This window comes from Staurois parvus, unplaced genomic scaffold (genome assembly GCF_062004578.1).
Source record: "Staurois parvus isolate SC_StPar_1 unplaced genomic scaffold, SC_StPar_1.0 ptg000430l, whole genome shotgun sequence".
In the NCBI taxonomy this organism is placed as follows: domain Eukaryota; kingdom Metazoa; phylum Chordata; class Amphibia; order Anura; family Ranidae; genus Staurois; species Staurois parvus.
Genome location: NW_028318226.1, coordinates 1,423,025 through 1,439,966, shown reverse-complemented (window position 1 = coordinate 1,439,966; position 16,942 = coordinate 1,423,025). Strand labels below are relative to the sequence as shown.

General features: G+C 43.2%; 1 protein-coding gene across 6 annotated transcripts in view; it reads left to right on the top strand.

Annotated features, from left to right (window-relative positions):
* The window catches only part of RAD9A (RAD9 checkpoint clamp component A), a 109,216-nt gene that overhangs the window by 55,778 nt on the left and 36,496 nt on the right, over window positions 1–16,942 (top strand). For all 6 annotated transcript variants that reach the window (XM_089687566.1, XM_089687569.1, XM_089687568.1 and 3 more), the window contains 3 exons: window positions 2,950–3,064; window positions 3,739–3,838; window positions 11,004–11,113. In XM_089687566.1, the coding sequence (XP_089543692.1) occupies window positions 2,950–3,064; window positions 3,739–3,838; window positions 11,004–11,113 (325 nt within the window). The remainder of the gene's footprint in view (window positions 1–2,949; window positions 3,065–3,738; window positions 3,839–11,003; window positions 11,114–16,942) is intronic.

The window sequence follows — 16,942 nt, the reverse complement described above, 5'->3', positions numbered from 1 at the left end:
CATCTTTAATCTTTCCCATTCTTCTGGCGCATTCCCCTCCACTCTGAAGCACGCGCACATAACTCCCTTACTTAAAAAGCCCTCTCTGGACCCCACTGACCCGAACAACCTTCTCTCTGGACCCCACTGACCCGAACAACCTTAGACCCATCTCCCTGCTGCCATTTACATCCAAACTTCTTGAGCGCTTAGTCTATAATCGCCTAAGCTCCCACCTCAATGACAACAACCTCCTCGACCCCCTACAATCCGGCTTCCGTCCCCTACACTCCACCGAAACTGCCTTACTTAAACTCTCCAACGACCTGCTAACCGCCAAAGCTAATGGCCACTATCCTCGACCTCTCCGCGGCTTTCGACACAGTCGACCACCCCTTCCTCCTCAAAAAAACTACACTCCCTTGACCTCAGAGACTCCGCTCTCTCCTGGCTCTCATCCTACCTATCACAACGCTCCTTCAGCGTTGCCTATAACGCTACCACCTCCCCCTCACTCCCCCTCTCTGTCGGGGTCTCTCAAGGCTCTGTCCTCGGGCCCCTTCTCTTCTCCATCTACACCTCCTCCCTTGGCCAACTCTCACGGCTTCAACTACCACCTCTATGCCGATGACAGTCCAATTCTATCTCTCGACCCCTCGCCTCACTCCCTCAGTCTCCGCCCAAATCACTAGCCTACTGAACGACATATCAGATTGGATGTCGCTCCACTTCCTTAAACTGAACCTCTCCAAAACCGAGCTCCTAGCTTCCCCCCCATCCCCAGACTGACTTCTCCATCACGTCCAACAATGCCACCATCAGGCCCACTCCGCAAGCCAGAGTACTTGGTGTCATTCTTGACTCCAATCTATCCTTCCAGCCCCAAGTGCAATCGCTAACTCATGCAGACTCCACCTCTGCAACATCGCCAAAATACGCCCATTCCTAACCCCAGAAACCACTAAACAACTCATCCACTCCATCATATCACGACTCGATTACTGCAACTCCCTCCTCACTGGCATCCCTCACCACATGCTATCCCCGCTTCAGTCGATCCTGAATACGACATCTAGACTCATCCACCTTACCAACTGCTCCGTTTCCGCCACCCCCCTCTGCCAATCCCTCCACTTGCTTCCGATTGCCCAGCGGATCAAATTCAAAATCCTAACACTGACGTACAAAGCTGTCCATAATACTGCCCCAAACTACATCACCGACCTAATATCCAAATACCACCCAAAATGCACTCTCCACTCCTCACAAGACCTCTTTCTCTCTAGTTGCCTGGTCTCCTCCTCCCATGCCCACCTCCAGGACTTCTCCAGGGCATCACCCATCTTCTGGAACTCCCTACCCCAATCCATCAGACTATCACCTACTCTCCTCTCCTTTAGGCGCACCCTGAAAACCTTCCCCTTCAGGGAAGCCTACCCCGTCCCCTGCTAATTGCCGATCTCCTCCACTCTTCCTACCACTCCATCCCCCACAGCTTTTCCTCCCGTACCACCATCCCCTCCCTCCTAGATTGTAAGCTCCAAGGAGCAGGGCCCTCAAACCCCTCGTGTATCGCACTGTATTGTTATTGTACTGTCTCATGTATTGTTTCCCATTGTAATGTACAGCACTGAGCGAACTATTGGCGCTATATAAATACTGTATAATAATAATTGTCTGCGGTTCTGCATCCTTGGCTTCAATTTTTTTTTTTTCATCTGGTGGCATGGATCCCGAAAGGGTCTTGTTAAGGTTGAAAGGCTTTTCAGAGAGTTGTTAACACTTTGCTCATGAGTAGGAAGCAAGTAAAGTGGAAACTTGACTCTAGGGTTAGGAAGGTTGTTTTTTTGTTTTTTGTTTTTTTTTTTCTGGTTGGTATAAAAATTTAAAATAAAATGTGCGGCGCTAAGATCAAAAAAATGTCTAAGTTAGCATATAAACTTAAAATACTGATTGTTGATAAATCATATAAAAGTTCATCAGGTGACTATGGTGCTCATTAATCATGCGTCTTCCTGGACCCGGTGGATGTGCATATAGGTGTATAAGCAATGCGCACTCACCAGACAGCGCACGTAAATGTGCGTTCGTAATGAATTTTGATGTCATCAAATGGTCATCATGGGATGATGGTAAGAATCCTAAGCCTTTCCTCTATGGGTAGATGGATTCTGAGGTGTGGATTCACTGGTATCAAGGTCATCCAGAGTTACCTTTTATGGGATAGTGGGTGCAGTCCTCTGTATCTAGTGGAGGCTGCCTCTCTGGATGTTAGGATGGCGTCTCCGGGCACACAGCCGCGTCTGCCAGCTGATCGGTGCTGCGTCACTGTACAGAGGAGGGCGGAGCCGGCTGTCAATTGTCTGCCCCACCGGGAGCCGCCCTGCCCAGTGTTACAGTGAATTCTTGATCCCGGGGAATTCTGCCCTCCTCTGCACTGTGACGCAGCATTGATCAGCTGGGAGACAACTGTCATGTGACCCGCTGTGATTGGTCACAGCAGGTCACATGGTACCGGCAACGGGGGCCGGTACTCAGATCTGTCATTGGCCGTGTCCAAGGTACACGACAGGTGACAGATCGCGCCGCTGCGCAACCGCGCGAACTTGGTATGTGCGGGAGGACGCCAAATTGCGTACACCCCGAAAGCTAATACATTTTTGTGGCCGCCAAACGGCTATAGGCCGGGCGGCTAATGGTTAAATAAGTGAATATTGTGGTTGATATGAGCTAATCAATTAAGTGTACTGTGTCCATTTACCTAAAAGACAGGATGGTGTTTAGTGGGCATTAGAAATATGCATTGTATTTCCAGTTTTGGTGTCTATGGGGAAAAAAAGAAAACATTTTTTAAGCTGAACTAAAGTCAGAAACAATATACCTGCTAGTAGCTTTATCTTTTACTTTTTTACTTTTATTTTTCTTTTTTTTTTTTTTTTTTTTTTTCTTTTCTTTCTTTTCTTGTGACAGTCAGTGGTCAGTGTGTTCCGTTCCTTGCCATCACTGGAGAAGACTGTGGAGAAATGCCTTATAAGTCTGAACACCAACAGTAGCCGTTTGGTGATCCAGCTGTTTTGCAAATACGGTTAGTATCTCTCCATGGAAATTAGTTTTTCTTTTTTGTGCTTTGTTTATTGCTTTATATTTATCTGTGGGGATGTATTCTTCAAAAGATCAGATGAAATTTGAAAACAACTATTGGGTCTTCCTGAAAAATGGACAGGCAGACCCTATCAGTCTGTCCGCGTGAAAAGTCTCTAAAGTATACGTAAACCCTCACCTTGTAAATTAACCCATTCTGCTTAAAATGAAAAAGGAAAGGCAAAACGTGTTTTGTTTTTTGTTTTTTTTCTTTTCCCCTGTTCTTTTTTTAAGTGGTCTCCTACCCTCTAAGCACACTGAACTTCCCAGTGAATGGTTGTGTAGAGGGGGCTTGTGAGCAGAAGTTTAATCAGAGAAGAGCAGACTAAGTTCTCAGCACAGCTAGAAAACTGACCACGCTCTACTCTGATGCCTAGTGTAGTCAGTTTTTATTAGGAAAGCAGAGGGACTGGCAGGAACACCAGGGATTTCACACAAAGGAAGCAATACAAACAGAACAGGATACTTTTTCATACCAGTACATGGTTCAGCAGGGACATGAAATGCTGGGTTTATATATTCTTTAATATGAACAACTTTGCACATTTTAGCAAGTTTATGGACCATTTCATGCCTGTATGTAATTGAGACCTAATATGAATTCTCTTCCTGTTTCAGGTGTAACAAAAACACACAACCTCTCCTATCAGGACTGCGAGTCTCTTCAAGCTGTTTACAATCCAAACACTTGCCCAAATGTGCTCCGAGCACCAGCCAGGTTAGTAAATTAAAAAAGATTGGTCTTTACTAGAGAAAGTATAGTTAAATGTCATGTATTATAGTGGATATTTCTGGAATACTAGGCTGTGGTCAGGAGTGTGGGCACCTTTTCACTTTTCTGTTTTATATTACACCTCCTAAAAAAAACACCTTGGGGTATTTACTCTGCAAACGTTGGTCATTTCGTGAATGTTTCTATTGTCCTGTTGATCCAGGGCCTCCAAAAATAGGATAGGTAGTCAGGAAATTAGAAGTGTAATTTATACTCCTAGATTGTAAGCTCCAAGGAGCAGGGCCCTCCTATCCCTCTTGTATTGTTGCTGTATTGTCTCCCTTTTATATTGTAAAGCGCTGAGGAAACTGTTGGCGCTTTATAAATCCTGTATAATTATTATTATTATTATTATACAGTATTTATAAAGCGCCAATAGTTCGCTCAGCGCTGTACATTACAGAGGGGGACAGAACATGTGACAGAACAATACCAATACAATGCAAAACATGAGGGGATTGAGGGCCCTGCTCTTTCGAGCTTACAATCTAAGAGGGAGGGGATGGTGGCACAGGAGGAGATAGCTGTGGGGGATGGAGTGGTAGGAAGAGTGGAGGAGGTCGGCAAGTTAGCAGGGGGTGGGGTAGGCTTCCCTGAAGAGATGGGTTTTCAGGGTGCGCCTAAAAGAGAGGCGAGTAGGTGATACTCTGATGGGTTGGGGCAGGGAGTTCCAGAGGATGGGTGACACCCTGGAGAAGTCCTGGAGGCGGGCATGGGAGGAGGAGACCAGGGAACTAGAGAGAAGGAGGTCTTGTGAGGAGCGGAGTGTGTGTGCTGGGCGGTACTTGGATATTAGGTCAGTGATGTAGTTCGGGGCAGTATGGTGAACAGCTTTGTACGTCAGCGTTAGGATTTTGAATTTGATCCGTTGCGCAATCGGAAGCCAGTGGAGGGATTGGCAGAGGGGGGTGGCGGAGGCGGAGCGGTTGGAAAGGTGAATGAGTCTGGCAGCCGTATTCAGGATCGATTGAAGCGGGGATAGCCAGCGGCGAGGCAGGACAGTGAAGAAGGAGTTGCAGTAGTCGAGTCGTGATATGATGAGGGAGTGGATGAGCTGTTTAGTGGTTTCTGGAGTTAGGAACGTGCATATTTTGGCGATGTTGCGGAGGTGGAGTCTGCACGAGTTTGTTAAAGATTGGACTTGGGGCTGGAAGGATAGGTTGGAGTCCGGAATGACACCAAGTACTCTGGCCTGCGGGGCGGGTTTGATGGTAGCGTTGTTGGATGTGATAGAGAAGTCAATGGGGGGTGGTGTCCGGGCTGGGGGGAAGACAAGAAACTCGGTTTTGGAGAGGTTCAGTTTAAGGAAGTGGAGCGACATCCAGTCTGTCGCTCAGCAGGTGTGTGATTCGGGCGGAGACCGAGGGGGTGAGGTGGGGGGTTGAGAGATAGATTTGTGTGTCATCGGCATAGAGGTGGTAGTTGAAGCCGTGAGAGTGTATGAGTTGGCCAAGGGAGGAGGTGTAGATGGAGAAGAGAAGGGGCCCGAGGACAGAGCCTTGAGGGACCCCAACAGAGAGGGGGAGTGAGAGGGAGGTGGTAGAATTATAGGTAACGCTGAAAGAGCGTTGTGACAGGTAGGATGAGAGCCAGGAGAGAGCAGAATCTCTGAGGCCGAGGGAGTGTAGTTTTTTGAGGAGGAGGGGGTGGTCGACTGTGTCGAAGGCCGCAGAGAGGTCAAGGAGTAGGAGCACTGAATAGTGGCCATTAGCTTTGGCGGTTAGCAGGTCGTTGGAGAGTTTGAGTAAGGCAGTTTCGGTGGAGTGTAGGGGACGGAAGCCGGACTGTAGGGGATCAAGGAGGTTGTTGTCGTTGAGGTGAGAGCATAGGCGGGTGTAGACTAGGCGCTCGAAGAGTTAGATGTAAATGGGAGCAGGGAGATGGGCCTGAGGTTGTTCGGGTCATTGGGGTCTAGGGAGGGCTTTTTAAGTATGGGGGTGATGTGTGCATGTTTCAGAGGGGAGGGGAAAGTGCCGGAGGAGAGGGAGAGATTGAAGATGTGGGTGAGGGAGCGTAGGATGGAGGGGGAGGGAGGTCGTAGGAGTTATGAGGGGATAGGGTTGAGGGGGCAGGTGGTGAGGCTAAAGGTGCTCCTTGGATATTAGGCCTCTATGTTAAACTGTGAAAGTCTCATATGTAGAAAAAAAAAGCAGAATACATGTTGGCCTAAATTTTATGAATACAGTTTCTGTATTTGCTGAATTTTATAACCAATAAAACATTTTTAAAAATAAAATAATTAGTCCTTTTTTTTTTTTTTTACATATTTATATAGCAAAAAAAAAACACATTGTGAATAAATATTACAAAAGAAAGCTCTGTCACGACCCGCAGTCGCCACCCACCAACAGGGAGACAATCGCACGACCGCGACTAACAGTAATACGTCACGCCCACGGCGTCAGACCCCAGACCTTCTCACCAAACTCGTGACCGAAGGACCATCCGATCTAAAACCGTGGTGTGACGTGCATAACAAGGCCCCACCCAGCTGCACCCAGCACAGCGATTGCCCAGCTAATTGTTTACAATCGGTGCCTGCAGCCTGAATGCGCTTGTTACTGGGTCGGGTTAATTACGCAACTAACCCTCTACTGCCACCACCACTTTTGTCGGACACTGGGAAACTCCCGTTATCAAATATACACTATAATGATTGAAATATTGATCTATATAGCACGGCCCGCGGACCTGCTATACAGAGATATAACAAACAGTAGCGTCTCTTCAAAAGGCAGGAATTCGTGAATTGCAAGTAAGCGCCTAGAAACAGTTTAACACTTTCAGAAAGAAAGATTTATTACTAAAAGCTTCAGACAGATGCAATAAAATATATTTACAAAGAGATGTCACAAAAAAAAAAAAAAAATATATATATATATATATATATATATATACATACACACAGCAAGGAGATAATTAGGAAGAAGATTACAGGGTTAAGTTACTTGCCCATATGCCTGAGTTTGCAGATCCAAGTGCAGAGCAGAAAGGTTCTTTGATCTCTTACCTCGGAGATCTCTGTGTATCTGTGTGTCTAACTCACTTGTCTCTCTTAAACGTTCCTCTCAAAGGGGAGGGGGGGGGGCTTGGACTACACGTTTTGGGAGTGGTCAGTGGGAAACTGAATTAACTATAGCTTCATAATACATGACATTAAACATACGGTTGACCCCGAGGAATGTTCAATTACTCTGGTCAGTTTGATAATGTGTGGGCTTACACCGTTTTGGGTCAATGCTTCCCAGCCCTCTGAGAAATGTGGCCTTATCAGACGTAGGTGAGAAAGGTGACAGTTTTCCCAGCCTGCTGGTCCCACCAGGAATGTTTCTCCTGGGCTGACCCCCACCATCTGTCAGGAGATAAGGGCCTCTCAGGGCTGGAAAGGGGGGATGTGAGGAATGATTGAGGAATACCTTAAATAACAGAAAAGAACAAGAGAAAGAAGAACTCCGCTTCCACTCTAATGAGTAGGTTTGCTACAAGCTCTATCTCTCATTCAAAATGTGACAGCACTGAAAACAAACATGACCTGGATTGTAAGGGGGTGAAATAGTCCAAACTTTAGCTTATTCAATTAAGCTTTGACAAGAAAACCTGTTGATTGGTTACTATGCAGAGTTGCACCAAATTCTGTGTGCAACATTTTTATTAAATATACCCCTATGGCCCCTTTCACACTGATCGTCCAATTGGGTCTCCCTGTGAGTTTTTCAGGTGGACCTGATCCAACCATCTGTTGATCTGTTGACAAGTGTCCGCTGACACCTACCAGCATCCGATCCGATCCTGTATGCCAAATACAGACAGATGGGGATCTGTTCCCCATCTGTCCGTCAGATCAGATGAGAGTTGGGTGGAAACCAACGGCGGAGCGGACATAGACCCGTCATCCGCCTGCTTAGCAGGAATCAGCGGAGAGATCCCTCACTGAGCAGGCCGATCCGCTGACGGGTCCATTCCGTCTCAAAGGGGCCTAAGTCTCTGCATATGTGTATTGTGTGTGGGTACTATAAATGCCTCCTGGGGGGTAGCAAGTATCTTTAAATGTCTGTGCACAGGATCAAAGGCTAAGATGGGAGCTTCCTTGAATGTAAGGAATATAAAGGATTTGGCTCCAATTTTAAGGAGGTTTGGACACCGGTAAGCAAGATAACCATATTTGCTGCTTTCCTGGGAGGTTCAATGCTTTTTCCTCCACTTTCAGGGGAAAGTTCAAGCCTGTATATCCTTATAGGACATGTTTACTAGAGGAATGACACCCTTTTTTTTTTTTTTTTTTTTTATTTTGATGCATACCGTGCTCAGCATAAATAAGTACACCCCAATAGATTTGTCAGAAAACCTTTACCTTCCTTTTCAGAATCAACATTTTCTATGGGACACTATACTACAAAATACTCCCACAAGTGCGGGCCATTGATTGCAAACAAGATTTGTTAATTTGCGCGCGCACACAGTATTTTTTCTAACAAATTCATTCAAGACCATGTTGCAAAAATGAATAGATGCCAATGAAAGTCTTCGGAGCAAAGCTAAAGTTTAGACAACAAAATTCTAATTAACAGGAATTCAACTGCAGGTAAGTCTAACCATTCATTAAACAGGTGTCCAGCAGACAAAAAGTAAAAGGGCGTTACCTAACAAAGAACACCCCTTCTCATTTGATGCTGTCCGCAATGGCACCACATGGCAGAGTAATGTAACAAGGCCTGAGAAAGAGAAAATAATTTCTTTACACAAGAAAGGTGAAGGTTACAAGAAGATCAGCAAAGCTTTACTTTTCAGTCAGAATTCTATAGCAAAAGTGATACAAAAAATCAACAAAGATGGAACTGCAACCATTTCACAGAGACGTTCAGGCCGTACATGGAAGTTAACTCAATAGGACCGTCTTCTGATGAGAAGGGTTGAAGAAAATCACCATGCAAGTTCACTACAGTTAGCTAAAGACGTAGAAAGCCAAACTGCGGTGATTATTTCCTGTGACACAATACAGCGTGCACTGCAGAGAAATAACATGCATGGGTGTCATCCACGAAGGACGCCTCTCCTCAAGCCCAAACACAATAAAGCCCTGCCTAGAATTTGCCAGGGCCCATGCTGAAAAAGACTACTGGGACTCTGTACTCTGGAGTGATGAGACCACGATAAATGTTTTTGGAACTGATGGCTTCAAAACTGTATGGTGTCACAAAGGTGAGGAGTAAAAAGAAAAATGCATGGTGCCTACGTTGAAATGTGATGGTGGCAGTGTCCTTCTGTGGGGCTGCATGAGTGCTTCTGGTGTCGGGAGCTGCATTTCATTGATGGTATGATGAATTCACAGATGTACTGCTCTATATTGAAAGAGAAGATGCTACATCACTCTGTGCCCTTGGTCGTCGTGCATTTTTCCAACATGACAGTGATCCAAAACCTCTAAGGCTATTGCTGCATTTCTGAGGAACAGGGTGAGAGTGATTCAGTGGCCAAGTATGTCTCCTGACCTGAACCCAATTGCACACCTATGGGGATTTCTGAAGAGACACATTGAGCATCACTCTTCATCCAGCATCCAGGCTCTAAAAGAGTTAGTTCTTAAAGAATGGAAAAAGAAAGATGTTGCAATGTGTCACTAACATGTTCATTCCTTGCCTAGGAGACTTGGTGCTGTCCTTTACAAATCATGGTCATACAAATTACTAGATGTAGTCCTTTTTTTGTTGTGGGGTGTATTTAATTTTTTTAAAAATTATATTATTCACCTTACTTTCATGTAACGAGGTAAACAAATGTTCTATAAAACTCATTTTTGTCAACATTTTGGAAATAGTTTTTGTGTTCATTGAGATATTGATTAAAATCTTACTTTTCAAAAGGGTGTACTCATTTTATGCTGAGCACTGTATATATTCAGACAGCTTACATTGTCTATCACTCCTCTGTACCATTTTATTGATGTGAAATCACTTTGTGTCTATTGTATTACAGTATATCCTTTATCTTTCCTTTTTAATAGGGGTGCGATCTCTCTGCCCATTCCTTAAAAAGAACTTGGTACTTTACCCTTTTGTATCACATTGAATGTCTCCTTCCTTTATTGCTTTTAGTTTTTGATTGTGAGGGCTGTTTCATTTTAGATCCCCCTTTTCCATCAAGTCAAGGATATTCCACTTCAGCTCCCAGCTGGTTTACTGGTTAGTCTTGGACCAGGACTTATTTAGTTTTGTCCTACTTTCCTTTCCTTGGGGTTAAGTGTTAGGTATCCTAGGCTTTGGCCTTTGCCTTTGCCTTAGGAAACATCCTTATTTTTATTTTTTTTTTGGACCATTTATAATGTTGGTCTAAGTTTGGTTGCACCTGATTTTTCTTTACAGTGGTTGATTGGTTGTCCTCCATATTCTGCTTGATCTTTCTTTTACATGGCGTTCTCCACCTAGCGGCACTACCTACATTGCCCTGGAACATCTGGTTCCTTTTGAGTACGTATCAGTTTCCATGTGTGCTTCCCCTTTTTGTCATCCAGCCTTGTTCAGGCATTTATTTCTTCAGATGTTTTTCTGTTTGAGTTTTACATCCATTGGGTGTCTCAGTGGCTGTGCCCGACCCCTCAGATGGACTTAGCACTTTTCTAAGAATTACTACATTCCTGTATCACCAAAGGGACAATATAGAATATAGGATTTTTATACTTGCTGTAAAATCTTTTTCTTAAAGTAATTTAGACTGTTGTTAACCTTTTACGTATTAGTTGCTTACAAAACTGGGGCCCGACAGTTGAAAGCCGGCTAATACAGGGGCTTGCTTGATGCATTATTTTTTTGTTTGCCAGTGTTCAAACCTCCTAATGGCAGGAGTAAAACCCATTTGTCTAAAAAGTGCTACATTTCTGTGTCCCTCAGTGGAGTTCAAGAAAGATTTTATGGCGTGTACAAAATTTTTTTCTTTTTGATGACTATTGCTGTTGAAAAGTGTGAGAAGAAGAAAAAAAATTGCTTGTGGTAAATTTCGGGTTAAAACTATTTGTGTCAACAGAAATAAATGGAATAGGCCACAGTTCCAGCTTTCATGGTTTTGTTTTTCTGTAAACTTGCTATTTATAATTTACTGGTGATTCTTGTTTTTTTAGGCTGCTTTCAGATGCTGTTGTGCATTTTCCACTGACGCTTGCAGAGGTGACACTGATGGCCAGTCCTTGTGGCAAAGTCACACTTAAGAACTACGTGGAGGATGAAGTAGGTAAGGGGATGTTTTTATCTTTTACAAGGGTAGTTTCGTAGTAAGCGCATTTCTTAAAATCCTTTTCTGGGTCAGTCATGACAAGTATTTTAAATACAGGTGAAACTCGAAAAATTAGAATATCGTGCAAAAGTTCATTTATTTCAGTAATGCAACTTAAAAGGTGAAACTAATATATGAGATACTCATTACATGCAAAGCAAGATAGTTCAAGCTGTGATTTGTCATAATGGTGATGATTATGGCTTACAGCTCATGAAAACCCCAAATCCACAATCTCAGAAAATTAGAATATTGTGAAAAGGTGCAATATTCTAGGCTCAAAGTGTCCCACTTTAATCAGCTAATTAAGCCATAACACCTGCAAAGGGTTCCTGAGCCTTTAAATGGTCTCTGTCTGGTTCAGTAGAAATCACAATCATGGGAAAGACTGCTGACTTGACAGTTGTGCAGAAAACCATCATTGACACCCTCCATAAGGACGGAAAGCCTCAAAAGGTAATTGCAAAAGAAGTTGGATGTTCCCAAAGTGCTGTATCAAAGCACATTAATAGAAAGTTATGTGGAAGGGAAAAGTGTGGAAGAAAAAGGTGCACAAGCAGCAGGGATGACCGCAGCTTGGAGAGGATTGTCAGGAAAAGGCCATTCAAATGTGTTAGAGACTTTTCACAAGGAGTGGTCTGAGGCTGGAGTCAGTGCATCAAGAGCCACCACACAGGGATGAATGCTAGACATGGGCTTCAAATGTCGTATTCCTCTTGTCAAGCCACTCCTGAACAACAAACAATGTCAGAAGCGTCTTACCTGGGCTAAAGTAAAACAGACCTGGTCTGTTGCTCAGTGGTCCAAAGTCCTCTTTTCTGATGAGAGCAACTTTTGCATCTCCTTGGAAACCAAGGACCCAGAGTATGGAGGAAGAATGGAGAGGCACACACTGCAAGATGCTTGAAGTCCAGTGTGAAATTTCCACAGTCTGTGTTGATTTGGGGAGCCATGTCATCTGTTGGTGTTGGTCCAATGTGCTTCATTAAGTCCAGGGCCAATGCAGCAAGTCTACCAGGAGATATTTGAGCACCTCATGCTTCCTTCCACAGACGAGCTTTATGGGGATGCTGACTTCATTTTCCAACAGGACTTGGCACCTGCCCACACTGCCAAAAGCACCAAAACCTGGTTCAATGACTATGCTTGATTGGCCAGCAAACTCGCCTGACCTGAACCCCATAGAGAATCTATAGGGCATTGCCAAGAGAAAGATGAGAGACATGAGACCGAACAATGCAGAAGAGCTGAAAGTTGCTATTGAAGCATCCTGGTCTTCCATAACACCTCAGCAGTGCCACAGGCTGATAGCTTCCATGCCACGCCGCATTGAGGCAGTAATTGCTGCAAAAGGGGCTCAAACCAAGTACTGAGTACATATACATGCTTATACTTTTCAGAGGTCCCATATTATTCTATGTACAATCCTTGTTTTATTGATTGCATGTAATATTCTAATTTTCTGAGATTGTGGGTTTGGGGTTTTCATGAGCTATAAGCCATAATCCTCACCATTATGACAAATCAGGGCTTGAACTATCTTGCTTTGCATGTAATGAGTCTATCTCATACATTAGTTTCACCTTTTAAGTTGCATTACTGAAATAAATGAACTCTTGCACGATATTCTAATTTTTTGAGTTTCACCTGTGTAAGGAAATTCTTGAAGTAGCATTCATGCTGTCTTAGAACTGTGATACATGGATCTCTTGGTGTTTTAAGATAAGGGCTCTGTTTTTCCACTTCTGTAGGGCTTAGTATGCAGGCAGGATTATGGGTAAATGGTAGACATATCTTGGACTATACTCAGATGTAGGGATGGCTGCACACACTGGAGAGAATTTGACAAAGCTGCTGCGTCACATTTCTGGCATTTGTCCCTCTAGCTAACCACTTCCCGCTAACCGTTTGTGTTTATATACGTCATATTGCCTTACCAGATAGGGGGCTCACGATGCCCTTCCCGCGCCACCATTGGCAGCTTCAAATGTTGATCACCGGGTTCCGGACGGAGATTCCCTGCCAGCACCCAGCAATCACAGAGTAAACGACACAGGTCTATCTCCTGCCAGCAGTAACATGCTGCTGTGTATTTCTCTGCACACACAGCACGCATAGTAAAACAGCACACAGTTGTAACCCTTGACTGCCCCAGATGTTAACCCCTTCCTGTTCAGTGTCATTCGTACAGTGTGAGTGCTTTTTTTTTTTTTTTTTTTTTTTTTTTTTTTTTTTTTAGCACTGATACTAGTTTACAAATGGCAGTATAGATACTGGAATTTTTTTTTTTTTTAAACGCTATAACTTTCACGTAAACCAATTAATTTACATGCATTGGGATTTTCTTTTTCCCACAGAGACATGTAGCAGAATACATTTTGGCCTAAATAGTTCTTTACAGAAATGTGTGTGGACACAAAATCTGATACACATCCTAGAAATTCAGGTGCAGCTTAATAAAAGATCCAATATGTATAGAAACTTAATGTTTCAGGTAAGGTAAGATCATAAACACAGATATGACAGTGCAGATGAAAAAAGCAAGTTATATTGGGACTCCGTACCATATACACATCACCAAAGGATTTCCTGCACCCATATTATACTAAAGGTTGCATCCCATTGTCTTCTAAATCTTTTTGTTTATTTTATATTAAAACCAATTCAGTATTCAGGCAGCTTGGAAAATGAAGAAATGCCATAGTACAGAATAGTCCTGGGGAACTTCCACAAGTCCCAAGGCATAAAATGCAGCAATTCAGCCATCAATAATAGTACAGGAAGGTGATCTAAACTCCAGTAAAAACACCCCCATACTCTGAGGATAAAGTATAGTCAACCCAGTAAACAATCCCCAGTTACCGGAAGTGGCAAAACTTGAGGGCTTTGATCTTTGAAAAAGGACTGGCCTCTGGTTACTCCATCAATTATATGAGAAGGACATATTACCCTTCAGAGCACTGGTAGAACAATACCATATGCCCAATTTTTATTTCAATATTTTTAGTTGCGCCATGCTTTAAAATGCCGAACTGCGGCAATTTTATTCAACCATAACCCTTCAATTCCATTGACCATGACAATATCCACATCTTGCCATAAAATAGGTCTAATTGGAGATCTATTCTCCACCCTACAAATATCTATTCCTGCTCACTCCCAGGTAAAGATTTTACTTCCGTGGTGGCAGGTTATTGAAACGATAGAGGATGAGGAATGGACTCGGGCGTTGAAATCCCTCCCTAAAGTATCTTTATCCCCCTCACAACGCCTGACTCAGCTGTTTATTATTCATAGGGTGCACTATACCCCCACAAAAACTGTATTCCTGGGGGAGGATAGACTCTCCACTATACTCTAGATGTAATTTAGCCACAGGTACACTTATTCATATGTTGTGGTGCTGCCCTGAACTCCACCGCTACTGGTCTTCTGTATTTAACACCCTTAACTCAATTTGTTCCGTGAAGGTACGGATGGATCCCAAAATTGCAACCCTGAGCATAAGTTCAGAGGACACCCTTCCCGCTGAGTCATTTATTATGGAGCAGATCCCTATACTTAGCCTGTAAACTTATCCTTTAAATGTGAATCTCACTTACACATTCAACCTTTAGTCAATGGCGTATTGCTCTCAACCTTAATTTGAAGAGAAAGGAACTGACTTATAAACATAGATGTCCAAAAAATTTAGGGAAATATGGTCTCTCTGGCTGGAGTAAAAATACTCCATATTCTCCTCGTCTCCGAGGCCTGTTGAGGAGAGTTAGACATTTGTTTTATCGGGTACTGTGTTGAATATATTGTAAGGTCTCAAATCTTTGACTACAATAGAGTGTTAGGATAAGAGCTGTTCGATGTGGTTGGCCATACTGGCTCAGGGAATCTTGTGTATAAGTGACGTAATTCTGCATGATCTTTACAGACGTAGTTTTTAGCTATATGTTCTGTTATGTTTTTGATTTTTTTTTCAATTTACTTCTAGATTACCGCCAGTCTGTTTTGGCGTGACTTTGATTTATATGTATTTTGTGTTTTGATTGTATAAACTGCAAAAACACCTTTTTTAATAAAAATTACTTTGATTTGAAAAAAAGTCAACCCAGTAGAATCCTATCTTCCTGAATTTTTCAATTTTGTGATTGAACAGCAATAAGGCTTTCCATAAATACATTTTCAAAAACTACATGGCTTACGAGGGAGGTGCAGATTGTTTTTCCATTTGAGCGGCATACACCCTCTTGCCACATTGATCAGATGATTTAATAGGGAGTCTTTATATAGTTGCCTGGATAAGTTTAGGTGTAGAAGGAATGCCACAGGGTTGACACCCCTACCTTTCTTTTCTTTCATTCTAGTGATCATACTGTTAAGAGAAGGCAGCTTTGACTAGCTAGATTAAAGTGTTACTAAATTCGTCTGTTTTAATAAGAAACAAAAAACCGTTCTGCTCACCTACTGTGTGCAGTGGTATTGCACAGAGCAATCCCAATCCTCCTCCTTCTTGGGTCCCCCGGCAGCAGTCTTGGCTCCTCCTCCTCCTTCATGGGTCCCCATAGCAAGCCATTTGCTATGGGGCACATGGTGTCCGCTCACTGCCGAGCTGTGTGTCTATGGAGCTGTGCTCCGCACGCACACACACACACACCAGGATGTAGCCCCTCACCTTCTCAATGTATTTCAATGACAGCAGCTGGAGCCTAGAAGTGGAAGAGAGGGAAGAAGAGATGCAGCTGTGCAGTGCTTGGATCTTTTCTCTTCTCTCCTCTCTTCCCCTTCACACATGGAAGACGGAGAACAGGGGAATAGAAATTGTTTACCTTTTTAATGCATTTATTGAACGTTTTTTAGCTTTTCACTTTTAATGTAGCTTTGTTTAGACCTAACAAACCCCCCAGGATTTAGAAATATTGGTTGGTGGTGATTCATGTATTGATTTTTTTTATCACTCTCCCACTGTATTTCATGTCCTATGTTTCAAAAATGTATCACTCTCCACCAATATGCATACTCACTATTGGCTTTTCCTTTCCCAATTACCCAGACACTAGGAAAAGTATCATTCTGTGGTTTGAGAATTGGATATTTACTATTTTGTCATTTTGTCTGCAACTTGGTTACATTGTTTGTTTTTTCATTTATCAACACTACTTGGAACTGGGCTGTTGCTATAGCTGATTGAGAAATCCTGGGAAGGCTGAGCATCGGGGCAATCCTTTTTCCCCATTTCTGCCTGCCTTGTCACATATAATAGGATCAAATTTGACAATCATTTTTTTGACCATAGTGGTGGAAAAAAATGAAGTAGTAGAATGGGAAATTTTGTTTTCAAACTAAACTCTAAGCCCCCATGTATACGGGACATTTTGATAACGCCGGTAACGGATGTGTAGAGTCACGTTAAAAACGTGAGTGTTTTTTTGCATTACTGTTTTAGTGGCATTTATCCACATTTTGCATTTTTTAGCTTTTTTTTTTTTTTTGTCAAAAAAAGTCCAAAAATGCCGGTTTGTGGCGTTTTGCCACTTTGTTCATTTGTAGAGTGTTTCTACAGCTGAAAAAAACTCCCCTAGAAACCCACTAGTCCTGTGTGTTTTTTTTTTTTTTTTTCCAGCCAAGAAACGTCCCTAACTAACCATACAGTCTATGCAGTTGTACGCTGGGGCGACTATGGCGCAAAACCAGATCCAAACAAGCGTTTGTGGCAGGTGTACACCCAGAGATGGACACGGTTCAACCATTGTGGCTTCAACCTCCATCTTGGCAAAGGGGTTAACCATGCTGACA